General features: G+C 43.1%; 1 protein-coding gene across 1 annotated transcript in view; it reads right to left on the reverse strand.

Annotated features, from left to right (window-relative positions):
* Nucleotides 1-13,647, reverse strand: part of LOC134447099 (uncharacterized) — an 87,521-nt gene that overhangs the window by 7,609 nt on the left and 66,265 nt on the right. The window contains exons 7-13 of the mRNA XM_063196387.1: nucleotides 10,183-10,218; nucleotides 9,758-10,058; nucleotides 8,117-8,563; nucleotides 7,186-7,698; nucleotides 6,249-6,764; nucleotides 2,214-2,572; nucleotides 502-597 (exon numbers count right to left, since the gene is read on the reverse strand). Coding sequence (XP_063052457.1) covers nucleotides 502-597; nucleotides 2,214-2,572; nucleotides 6,249-6,764; nucleotides 7,186-7,698; nucleotides 8,117-8,563; nucleotides 9,758-10,058; nucleotides 10,183-10,218 — 2,268 coding nt within the window. The remainder of the gene's footprint in view (nucleotides 1-501; nucleotides 598-2,213; nucleotides 2,573-6,248; nucleotides 6,765-7,185; nucleotides 7,699-8,116; nucleotides 8,564-9,757; nucleotides 10,059-10,182; nucleotides 10,219-13,647) is intronic.

The raw sequence follows: 13,647 nt of genomic DNA on the forward strand, positions 1-13,647 counted from the left end.
ATCTATGAAAAGGTCAAATTTGGCAGTAGGCAGCACAGTTTCAATGAGCAGAATACTACCAATACCTAATCTGGGCACCGTCCAACACAGTTCACCTTTAAATACAGTACATGCATGCCGTCTACATAATGCCGAAAGCCAAGAAATATTAAGAGAGGGTCCAAGGCACTCTGAAGAACGGTTGAAAGTCCTTTATTATTTAGTGGACATCAAGCCGACACATTTCGGTGGCATGCAACCTTCTTCAGGGCTAATAAAAAAGTTCTAAGAAACCTTGGACTTCTGGGATGTAGACTGATCATTCTGGCACAAGTGAATGTTATACAGAAATGCTAACGTTTTATGCCAGTACTCAACATTGCCTCATGGCCTTGATTGGATGCCAAATCACCCCATCCTCAACTCCCACAACATGAAATGAAAACAACAGCATATCAATGCAAAATACACTTATTATGTACGCTGATGTGTATTATTTTGGTGGAGATTCGCTTTCCTTACCAACACAACCGGCTTGGCCAGCGCTGGGCAAGGAGTGTCACCATCTACAGTGAGTCCAAGAAGTATTTGATCCCTTTGCTGATTTTGATGGTTTACCTACTAAAAAAGACATGATCAGTCAATAAATGTTGTGATAATATGTATTCTAATATGGAGAGACAGAATATCAAAAAGAAATTCCAGAAATTAACTTACGAGAATATATATTAATTTATTTCCATTTCATAGAGCAAAATAAGTATTTGATCCCCTGCCAACTGATAACAGTTCCGGGCCCACAAACCAGAGGGGCACTTCCGATCAACTTGTTATCTGAATTTAAGACACCTGTACATACAAACATGCATAAAAGACACATTGAATCAGCAGTATCAGTCCATAGTATGAGTCAATCAGTCACACTCCAACCTCACCAGCATGGGAAAGACCAACGAGCGGTCAAATGATATCAGGGACAAGATTTTAGACCTGAACAAAGATTAAATGGGCTGCAAAGCCACAAGAAAGAGACTGGGTATTAATGACCCAGCTGTTGATACATTTCTTCCAAAATGTGAGGAATACAAAATGACTATCCATCAGCCTGTCTGGGGTTCTATACAGGATTTGATCTTTTGTAGGGAATTGATAATCATGAGAACAGAAAGAAAGCACCCTAGACCTGAACAGGATGAACAGCAATGATATCAAAGCTACTGGGACCAAAATCATTGAGAAAACTACTGGTAGCACTTAATGCCACAGAGGTTTAAAATCCTGTAGTGCACACATGGTACCTCTACTTCAGAAGGAACCTTTGCAGTCCCACCTGAGGTTTGCCAACGGACATCAGACTGGTTTAGGATATGATAAGGAGGTGCTGTAGTCAGATGAAACCAAAATCAAGCTGTTTGGCATTAACACAATTCAATGTGTTTTGAGAAAGAGAACTGCTGTCTATGATCCCAAGAACACCCTCCTCACCATCATGCATGAAAGTGGTATCATTATGGTTTGTGGGTGTTTGTCTGGCCAAGGCACAGGACAACTTCACATCGTCAACGAATGGATGGAGGGAGACATGTAATGTGCAATCCTGAGTGCAAACGTCCTTCCCTCCACCACTACACGGAAGGTGGGCCATTTTTGGATCTCCCAGCATGACAATAATACACAACATACAGTCAAAGCAAAGAAGGAGTGGCTCAATAAGAAGCATATTAAAGTCGTGAAGTGGCCTAGACGGTCTCCAAATATTAACCCTATAGTAATTCTATGGAGGGAACTGAACCTCACATTTACCAAGCTACAGCCACAAACTATTAATGTTTTAGGGATAATCTGCCAAGAAAAATGGGCAAAAATCTTTTCTACTATATGCACAAACATTGTCATCAACTAAAAGAAGCATCTGACCTCAGTGCTAGACAACTAGGGCTTTGCCACAAAGCACTTTATCTTCTTTAGCCAGAGGGGTGAAATACTTATTTGCCTAAATTAAATACAAATGAATTAAAATATATTATTTTAAGTTATTTTCTGGAATTTCTTTTTGATATTCTGTCTCTCCATGTTTGAATACATATTATCATAAATTTATAGACTGATCATATCTTTATTAGTGGACAAACCAGCAAAATCAGCAAGGGATCAAATACATATTGGACTCACTGTACTTCCTGGTGCAACACCTCTTTAACAATGGCTGCTGCTGACTTCGACAAGTCACTCACCGCCTCTCTCTTCAGCCGGGCATTGACTTTGGCTGCTGTGGCAGCGCCGAGATTGGGTGCATGGTTGTGTTGGTGGCGGCCTGCTTTAAAACCACCATGACCCTGCACCACTGTGGCTCCGCACGGTGCGCCTACGGGACGAGCAGTGCATCTCCATTGTACAGAGCCGCGGGGTGTGCTATGGAAGCCAAAGCAGTAGCCCAGGTTGTCTATCAGCTGCGGACGTCCTCTCTTTGTTCCATCCTCCACAACTTTGTAAGTAGACGACGCTGGCTGCCCATCCAACATCTCTTCCACTAGCTGCCACTGTTCTTCTAGGGACTCCTCCATGGCCGAAGTGCTCTGAAGACTTTCTCTAGCTGCATACAAACAACACATACAAAGTCTACAGTCAACATCTACAGAATTTAACCACGAACCCCAACTCCAGGACACTAGGTAAATTGTGAATAACAACAAAATACTTTGATTTTCAAAATATCTGATTCTTACAAAAGATAGGAAACAGTACCAAGAAAACATATCAGCAGCCAAAACTGAGCAAAATTATTATTTTGAGGGATATTCATGAATATGAAAAAATAATACATCTCAAAAGAGTTGGGACGATGCAATAGAAGACAGCAAATGTGGCCCTGCCATGGTCAAACGGTAGGGCACTCGTCTACCATGCGGCTGACCCGTGTTCAATCCCCAGCCCGGGTCCTTTTCCCGGCCCTTCCCCGTCTCTCTCTCCCCGCACTCGCTAACTTGGTTGTCTTTACCTACTACTCCAAGGGTGCGTTCCAATATGCGACCTCCCGTCCTCCACTTGTGGCCTCGTCCCGCCTCCTGGCCCCTCCTCTGTGGAGAAAACAACAAAGTCTCCCCGCTGTCAGCCTAGCCACAACAATTTTTGGGGGACTTTTCTTAATTCACCAACTAGTTTGCAAATGAGAAAATGACTTTACAATTGAGCTTTCGAGAGATATTGAAATATAATACGGTTGTCAGTCATGTCATCATGACATAATACTTCCTGGTACGAGGCCACAAGCACAAGTGGAGGACACAAGGTCGCATATTAACGCACCCCAAGAGGAGACTCACACTCAATGAATTTGAAAAGCCCTATGCTATTGCATTCCTCATTGTGGTGCAACGACTTTTTAAAGTGATACTGTCCCATTTTTTGAAATAAGCGTATTTTACACCTCCCCTTGAGTTAAATGATAGTTTTACCGTTCTCCAATTATTTAACTCAAGGGGATGTGTAATATGAGCTTATTTCCAAAAATGGGACAGTATCACTTAAAGTCATACGCAGAAAAGCAGTTTTGGCACTAGGGGTGTAAATCACAGCCTCCATGACAATGCGATTGCCTAGCGATTTCTTCAGGCAGCGATTTTGTTTGTTTACATTTATGGCCAAATATGCAACTGTGGCTATTTCATGGCCAGTACAGGTAATAGAATTCGCCTCAAATTAAAAATCTACAATGATATAAATAATTGAATAAATAGATTAAATAAGTTTGGTCACATCAATACATTTTAAAAAGTTCAAAACCTTTAAAGGTGGGACCTTATTAAAAATACCAAAAATAGTGTCTTCTTTAAAAAACTGTTGTCTTTTCCTTCTGATAGCAGGGCAAGTTAGAATATGCTTAATTGATAAGAGATGTCCACAAAAATCACAGAGGGGAGGTTCAGGCAGCGATTAGATTATTTTCTATACTTACGAATGCCCCACGATACGATACATTACAGCTAGAGCCAAAGATGATTCAAACTACGGCCACCCAATGAAAAGGAGTGTGCTTAAGTCTGGTCTCCTAAGGGGGCGCTATCGCCTCCTTCTTCTTCTCCTTTTGTGATGTTTGGTGGCAGCTTGCACAAGATGTGCTCTACCGCCACCTACAGTGCAGTGCTAAGGGAACTCCATTCATTTTAAACCGTAAGGCTCCAAAGGTCTCCTAACCAAAGGCAGAGGCTGTCTATAAAGGAGGAGACAGAAAACTCCAGTTACGCCAATATGGCGCGTGCTTGCTCATATCCCACCTGTCCGGCCAATTACTTGCTGAGCTGCACTGTCATTTATCCAATCATCTCGCCGCCTCAATGCGTAAGCTTTTAAGACTGCCCAACCCAATTGGTATGCCTTCAGAATAATGGTGGCAGATGACATGTGCGACTCACATCGGGTAGCTAGCTACTTGTGGGGTTGCAACAGATTCTGCACCCACTTGATCCCACAGTCCGCGAAGCAGAACGTGTTGTTGTGAAATTCTGCTCATGTGCAGTAAAACACATCAGTAGGAGAACTATGATTTGCAGCTTTGCTTTCATACGAACTGTGTCAGTGTATACAGTCAATCCTAGATAGCCATTATAATCTGGTTTTCATTGTGATTCCAACCATAGGGGTTGTGCATCGCTCAGTTGTCCCATTTCTGTTTACTCATTCATTCTTAGATGACCGTGGTCTTACTAATCTGAAATTGCAACCCTGAGGCGTAGCCAAGATGGCCGCAGAGTGAAATGCATAGAGGTAGAAAATAACACTAGAGAGGACACAGCAATTTGCGACAGTACTGGGAAATGGCAGCTGAAGCTTCCCAACTTCCGTAGGTAGTGTAGGTACTTTCAGGCAATGCAAGTCAATGGAGAACACGCCCACCCCTGTCAAGAAATTAACTAAAACTGTGTAAATATGAAGTAACACTTTAATCAAAGACCAGATTTGAAATGTCAGGCTAAATATCTACTTAAATCATATGAGTCGATAAAATACATTTAAAAATCAAATAATATATTTTATGAACATAGTTAGCAACACACTTCAACTATTGTCCTTGTATAGTGTGTTGATGGACATTTTCACATGATTAAGCCATTTTTGACAGAGGTGAGCCTAGTTCTCCGTTAATTTCCATTCTCTGATCTACCTACAGATAATGGCCGCTACAGATTGCCGTAAAAAGGGGGGCGGGGTCCTCTCTAGTGTTATTTTCTACCTCTATGGTGAAATGACTTATGGCAAAGGACTTTGCAGGTCTCCTAAAGGGGCGTTAACCTGACATCATGGGCCCCAGAAAAGTCAGAGCCTGAAGGATCTTACTTTATTATATACGATTCTTTGCTAGGTCACTGGGCAGGGAGCAGCGATTCGATTATTTTCGATACTTAAAAATCCCCCACGATACGATATGATTCGAATGTCGGCCGTTAATATAGATGACTATTTACACCCCTATTTGTCACGTAACCATGCTCGCATAGTCAGAGACAATGTATAAGGAGACAGAAAACTTCAGAAAGCGTGCATAGGCATGAACAGGGGCAATTCGTTACGCTAATATGGCGCGTGCTTGCACATATCCCACCTGTCGTGCAACAAGAGCCAATTGCTTGCTGAGCTGCACTGTCATTTATCCAATCATCTTGCTGCTTCGACGCACAAGTGAATGCTCAAACCCAATCGGTATGCCCTCTGCTTCAGTTGGTTGGTTGCTGATGACATGTGCGGTTCACATCAGGTAGCTACTCCTAGGGTTGCAACACAGACCACGCCCACTTGAACCCACAGACCGCGACGCAGAACGTGTGTCGTGAAACTCCACACATGTGCAGTTCAACGCATCAGTAAGGAAATGACGATTTGCAGCGCTGATGTCATATATACGGCCAATCTGAGATAGCCATCATAAACTAGTTATCATTGCGATTCTAACCATATGGGTTGTGGGTCGCTCCATTGTTCCATTTCTGTGTAATCATTCTTTTTGAGACGCCCATGGTTTTACTAATCTGAACTTGCAACCCTGAGGCGTTGCCAAGATGGCCGCCGAGTGAAAGGACTTATTCTAAGCGACTTTGGCATAGTTTTCAACAGAAATTCGCTGGGACAGTGGGAAATCAGCTCGAGCAATCGTCACGCGACAAAACGCCTTTTTTGTGGAGAGTACGACTTAACATGCAAAGTCGGTACAAAACAACGCGGAATGCACTAAACTGAAATATGAACCTTTGCCTGATGCCACACTGTTTACTTACGCTGTTCGTCGAGTCTCATCTTCTTACGGTAGCGATTTGCTTTCAGCATCAAGAGCTCCCGCTTCAGTGCTATGCAAGGCGTAGGCCTATCACCATCAAGTTCCTGGCGCAACACCTCTTGAACGATATCCGATGCCGGCTTAGATAAGTCACTCAAAGCTTCTCTCTTCACACGGGCGACGACTTTGGCTGCTGTGGCAGCGCCGGTGTTGGGTGCATGGTTGTGCTGGTGGCGGCCTGCTTTAAATACACCATCATGCTGCACTACAATGGCTTTACATGGTGCATCTTTCGGACGGATAGTACATCTCCATTTTACCGCACCGCTGGGTGCACTTTTGCAATTACTAAAGCAGTAGCCTAGATTGTCTATCAGCTGCGGACGTCCTCTCTTTGTGCCAGCCTCGACAACTTCGTAAGTAGGCGCCACTGGCTGCCCCTCCACCACCATCTCTCCCACTTGCTGTTCCTCTGGGGACTCATCCATGGTTGCAGTGCTCTGTGCATTATGTCCGCCTGTATAAACAACACATACAATACAGTGTACAGTCAACATCTACAGTACACTACAGGATCAATGTAGAATGAGACCAGGGTAGTGTGGCATCATGCAAAGGCGTTTGTATTTCACGTTAGTCCTGCATTCCGCCAAGTGATGCAACGACTTTTCATGCTAAGTCGTGTACTACAACACAGCAGTTTTTTCACTTGACCAGGCTTGCACAGTTTTCAACAGAAATTTGTTGGGACAATGGGAAAACAGTGAAAACAGAGTCTGGTCACGTGACAAAGCTCCTTTTTTGCGGTATTGTAGAGTTCGACTTAACATGCTAAGTCGGTGCAACACAACACAGAATGCACTAGCGTGAAATACAAACGTCATTCATAAAAATCCTTGGGGAGGATATTTTGCTTTGATGCCACACTGTTTACTTACGCTGTTCGTCGGGTCTCATCTTCTTTCGGTAGCGATTTGCTTTCACTACCAAGTGCTCTGGCTTGGAGAGTGCTAGACAAGGTGAATCACTATCTAGTTCCTGCAGAAATACCCCTTGAACGATGGCTGATGCCGGCTTAGATAAGTCTAGCGCCACCTCTCTCTTCACTCGGGCAACGACTTTGGAAGCTGTGGCAGCGCCGAGATTGGGTGCGTGATTGTGCGGGTGGCCGCCCGCTTTAAACACACCATGACGCTGAACCACAATGGCTTTGCATGGTGCGCCTACGGGACGTACGGTACATCTCCAGGTTACAGCGCCGCTGGGTGCAATATGGCGAACACTAAAGCAGTAGCCCAGGTTGTCTACAAGCTGCGGACGTCCTCTCTTTGTGCCAGCCTCAACAACTTCGTAAGAAGACGACACTGGCTGCCCCTCCGCCACCATCTCTTCCACTGGCTGTTCTTCTCGGGACTCCTCCATGCTTGCAGTGCTCCGTACACTATGATCGCCTGTATAAACAACACATATACAGTATATTGTACAGTCAACATCTACAGGATCAAAGTAAAAAGAGACCAGGGTAGTGTGGCATCATGCAAAGGCCTTGTATTTCACGCTAGTCGTGCATTCCAACATGTGGTGCAACGACTTTTCATGCTAAGTTGTGCTTGCACTACAACACTGCAGAAAAACAGTTTTTTCATGTGATCAGGCTGCACAACAGAAATTCGTTGGGACGGTGGGAAAACAGTGAGAGTCTGGTCACGTGACAAAGCTCTTTTTTTGCTGCGCTGTAGAGTTCGACTTAACATGCTAAGTTGGTGCAACACAACACAGAATGCACTAGCGTGAAATACAAATGTCATTCATAAAAATCCTTGGGGAGGCTTTTTTCGTGACCAGTTTGGTGCCACGCTGTTTACTTACGCCATTCGTCGGGTCTCATCTTCTTCCGGTGGCGATTTGCTTTCACCATCAAGTGCTCCCGCTTCAGTGCTATGCAAGGCGTATCACCATCTAGTTCCTGCAGTAACACCTCTTTAACGATGGCTGATGCCGGCTTAGATAAGTCACTCAGAGCCTCTCTCTTCACTCGAGCAACGACTTTGGCCGCAGTGGCAGCGCCGAGATTGGGTCCATGGTTGTGCTGGTAGCCGCCTGCTTTGAACACACCATGACGCTGAACCACAATGGCTTTGCATGGTGCGCCTACGGGACGTACAGTACATCTCCAGGTTACAGCGCCACTGGGTGCAATATGGCGAACACTAAAGCAGTAGCCCAGGTTGTCTACAAGCTGCGGACGTCCTCTCTTTGTCCCAGCCTCAACAATTTCGTAAGTAGACGCCACTGGTTGCTCGTCCAACACCATCTCTAAACATGCAGAAAATAAAAACAGTTTACACAGTGCATATAAAAGCTAAATCATATGTACGCAAAACACAATTATTGTTTCTGGGCTTTTATTTCTGATGCCACTCTCAAATTGATAATTGCAGAGGTTATTTCCTACAATAGACCAGACTTTGCTGAGATGTTTAAGGTGCACCGTGTAATACTTGAACAGTTTATTTGCAAAACGGCGTATCTCCATTTTGAAGAATGTTGCAAAATTGGCATTTTGTATTGGACATTGCATTGCATTGCATTGCAAAATGAATTTTATATAGGTTGAAAAAGTATGTTCTCAAAATATTTGAATGACAACAATTCACAAAAAGGCGATAGGACCTCTGAACAGTCATTTTCAATATAAAATGCATAAGTCAAAAATGGTTGATACACCGTTTTGCAAATAAACTCTTCATTTTTAGTGTATCATTTACAGAATCCATCCTGCCAATTTACAAATGCTACCTTTGTAACAAATACGTATACTTACTACCCCCATCAAATTCTAAAAGTATTCAATATGACTGAGAAAATTGCACTTTTCATGCATGTAAATAGGGATCTTCTCCATGGTCTGCCAATTTGAATGTCCAGAAATTGACATTTTTAGCTGCAAAATGAATACTTTGGGCATACTAGTAAATACTGCTTTATTATTCAGTAGATATTCGTGAAAGATCAAATGTGGCAATAAGACAGCACAGTTTCAATGAGCTGCATAGTTGCAATACCTACTCTGGCAACCTTGCGCTACCATCTCACACGGTGCACCTTTAAGTCTACAATTCATGTCATGTTAAATTTTCATTTCTACAAGCCAACAGGATTTTTTCACATATACAAGCCACAAGAGTATAACCTATTGGCGTGAACATGGCATGGTTTAAAAGTTCACTTCTCACGAAACCTCACACTACACAAGCCAAGGGTCGGGTGAGAGAAGAATGCTCAAACTGTGCGTCGCGACAGGCTTGTTTTTCCGGAACTGCAGATGACAAAAACGCGGAAAGGAAATGTGCACCTCAGGTGGAGACAAGGATGCGAGGAATTGACTCAGTGTGAGGAATCGACTGGCCGAAATAACTGCATGTGAAGCGCAACAACTGTGACAAATTGGTTTTGTAATGAAACGCACTGTAATCCAACACACAGTATATCGGATGTTTCAGAACTTACGGTCAGGGGTGTCATCATGAATGTCATCAACGCCGTCAGCTTTCTCAGGGATGTAATCATCATCATAATCATCATCATCATCATCGATGTCATCAATGTCGTCATCATCATCGTCATCATCATCCTGCTCCACTGGTGGAATCAAAAACACTCCATCTGTGTCGAGTTTGGGTCCCCAGTCCTCCAGTCTAACTGATGACCTCAGCGAAAGCCTTTTCCGTGCTGATGTGGCATCGTTGTGGAGGGAATCTGAGAGGGCAGTGTGGACGTGCTCTGAGGAAGGGGAACTGTACAGACTGATCTGTGAAGTGAAAGTAAAAATTAGCACAGTAATGAAGTGATTTAAGAACCGAAAGTGTGAATAATGGGATTAAAAATATATATATATTATTTTTTTAGATCAGTCTGGAAAGTAAGAGATGCACCTTTCGGGATTTCCTGGCTGGCTGTTGCACTGCATCCTGGGACTTCCTGGAAGGTCAATGGCAGGCGTGACACATCAGTTATGTATATAGATAAAACTTAAGGTCTATATGTGCACACAAGGGAAGTTGTTACTTATTCTTCAAGCCTCTGTGTACACAGAGTATTCCACGTATAAACAAATAAATAAACAGTTAAAAAAAAGAGAGAATAATAACATTGAAATTGGACCATGGACAAAAGGTGGATGAAATGACACGTGCAAAAAATAGGCATATCGACTAAACTCCTACCTTCTCTCAGCCTCCAACTGCTTCTGGAGAACCAGGATCTCATCTTGTAAACCTCTGATGATCTGTCTCACACACACACACACACACACACACACACACACACACACACACACACACACACACACACACACACTCTCACAAACACACACACACACACACACACACACACACACACACACACACACACACACACACACACACACACACACACAAAAACACACATACACACACACACATACACATACACACACACACACACATACACACACACACAATGTGAAAGGAAGAATGGAGGAGAAAGACCAACAGTGTTTCCCATACCTCGAGGAAACTATGGTGGCCCGCCATAGTTTAAATTTGGCCGCCATAGTTTCCGAAAATGTAAAAAAAAAAAAAATTACTTTTTTTTTATTTTATTTTTTTACGATTTCCGTTTTTGTTAAAAACGATTTGAATTACGATTTCCTTCGCATTTTCCTCCTGGAGTAAATTCATCCTATAGAGAAAACCACAAGTGCTTGAAAGACAGAGGGATCAAAAGCCTAGTCAAGTTGTTGTAGTTAATTTGGGTTTGGGAGCAATAAAGAAAACCTTCAGAGAAGGGACAGTTGAGATGAGTTTACTAACACTCCCCAGGCTTTGTTTTACAGTTCTAATGAGTTAGGTGACATGCCTTCATTGACACGGCAGAGGAGACATTGGGCTGCATATAGAAATGAATGTGAATATAGACATAAATGTGTAATATGTTGTTCAGCCCTTTAAAAGGGAGGAATTTTGAAAAACTGGCCCTGTGACCAGCACCCCTCATGTAGAATGTGTACGCCTATAGGGGAAAAGGCACAGCCTACCCTCTTAGACCCTTTTTGTCTATGCGTTAACAATTTCACAGTATTCTTAAACCCCTGCATGAGGGACAAATTAAACTGTTGTAAACAGAAATGATTCACTGTACTAAATTTTTGTAAAAAATATATAAATGACAATGCACTACTAATATCATGGGTAAAATGTTATGTAGCCTTATTTCTCAAAATATAAATGGCTGAAATGTAGGCCTAGGCCTATAGTTTCTCCATGCGCCAATGTCATACTGTACTCATTGTTTTGCCATTTTGGATTTACACTGCGTGAATACACCCAACACCCAACTAACTAGCACAGAGTTGGCGTGGAACGTTGGTAAACCTCCCTCCGATAACCTCATACAGTCTCGTGCCGATGGGCCGAGAGACTAGTCTCTTGGCCCAGCGGTATCGTACTGTGTCTCCCATTGCCGAACCATTGTAGTTGACGAGGTCGCACGTTCGATCCCCGAGGGGAGTGAACAGGTGCAAGATGACCTCCGTCACACCAGTACCAATTCACAAAATTGATCTTTTCACGACTTCTAATAATCATCATTATACAACTTTCTTTGTAACTAGTATGGATTGCCCACATTACCTGTTGTGCCTCTGAGAGTTTGTGGTCTTTCTCCTGCAGTCTCTTCTGCAGGTCTTCCACTTGCAGCCTCAGCAGCTGGGTGGCTGATGTGTGGTCACTCAACGTCTGAGAGGACTCTGCCTCTCTCTCCTGCGCCTTCAATAGCAATGCCTACAGTAGGACCATGGATGACACTTTGATTTCAGAGGTTGGGCGGGGGGACAACACAAAATACTCAATATATGACACTAAATTTGCTGGCCCGCCACTAGTTAACATGGCCAAGAGTGTGGAAACAATTGGGTTAAACATAGTGAATGGATCATCACATTCCTTAGGCATGCTTATTTGCAATCAGGGACCCTGGATCATTTTTTATGGTGCTACAGGCAGGCCTGAAAAAAAAAAACTTAAAGGGACAGTTTTCATTTCAACATGCAGTTGTAATGCTCACACTACCCTGGACTTGTCAGTGCCTGAGATTTTTTTTTCTTCTTCTTCAGCCGTTTCCGAGATCCTGGTCATTGTAATGGGGGCAGCTCTTTGTTTTCATTTCAAAAAAACATTTTTATTTATTCCCAAAAACATCCAAAAGGTTATAAAACATCAGCAGACAACTAGCAAACAGCAGTACCTTTTGGGAAAATATTTGGAGTTGGCCTATGTTTCATTTTTTAAAAATGTAAACAAACGCTGCCCCCATTAGAATTGCTCATATCTCGGAAAGGGCTGAGCCGAAAAATGTGGCATCACCAGGTACTGACAAGTCAAGGGTAGCGTGAGCAATACAACTGCATGTTGAAATTGACCAAACTGTAGTAGGATGACTATCGGACCTCATTTCTGAATAACTCCTCGCTTTACTTCTAAATAACTGCACTGCATATTGAAAGTGTGTGTGTGTGTGTGTGTGTGTGTGTGTGTGTGTGTGTGTGTGTGTGTGTGTGTGTGTGTGTGTGTGTGTGTGTGTGTGTGTGTGTGTGTGTGTGATCGCATCCCTGTCCTATTTAGGGTGCGGGGCTGGGACAGTGAGTTTGAGCATTATTATGCACTGTATGGCACAGAACGAACATCCTTGGGGACAACATAATCGATCTACTACCTGGTTTAGAAAGTATTTTTCAGTTTTTCAGTGGTGCATTTTAATCGTCATGATGACCGAATGTAAGGACGAGCAGTAGTTCTAGGTTAATTTCGGTGTACTTGATGAAATGAAATCGCCCGCGTGCGTTAGAAAAACTGGAGTGGAATTTTACCATTTTACTTTTTTCACACAGCTGTTAGACAAACACAACAATAATGCAAATACGCCATGTGAAAACCCATGAATTGTCATCCGCGAGTCAGAAGGAAGGCTGCGACAGCCTCTACACGGGTTGGCAGTGGGCAGCCCAAAACAGCTCTGAACAGCACGCTGGCCATTGATTTCGTTACTCGTAGTATGCATTTGGCACTTACTGTGTCCATGAGGATTAAGTAACTGACTTTTTCAGGTCTGTGAAACGCCTTGACGACAGAATTAGCCTTGTGCATACGAAACAGACTATTTTGTTTTTGCTGTGTGTTTGCAATGGTTCTTCCTTCTTTGGCTTGAATCGTGTATTGTACCACAAAAACTCATCGGCGCCACCAAGCGTCCAGGAGCTCAAATTGATCTAACTGGAAAATGACCAATCAATCACTTAATAACTTATTATTTAAGTATACTTTTAAGTAGGCCTTTGAAGTATACCTTTGAACTACATAGTA

This window comes from Engraulis encrasicolus, chromosome 1, assembly GCF_034702125.1.
Source record: "Engraulis encrasicolus isolate BLACKSEA-1 chromosome 1, IST_EnEncr_1.0, whole genome shotgun sequence".
In the NCBI taxonomy this organism is placed as follows: Eukaryota; Metazoa; Chordata; class Actinopteri; order Clupeiformes; family Engraulidae; genus Engraulis; species Engraulis encrasicolus.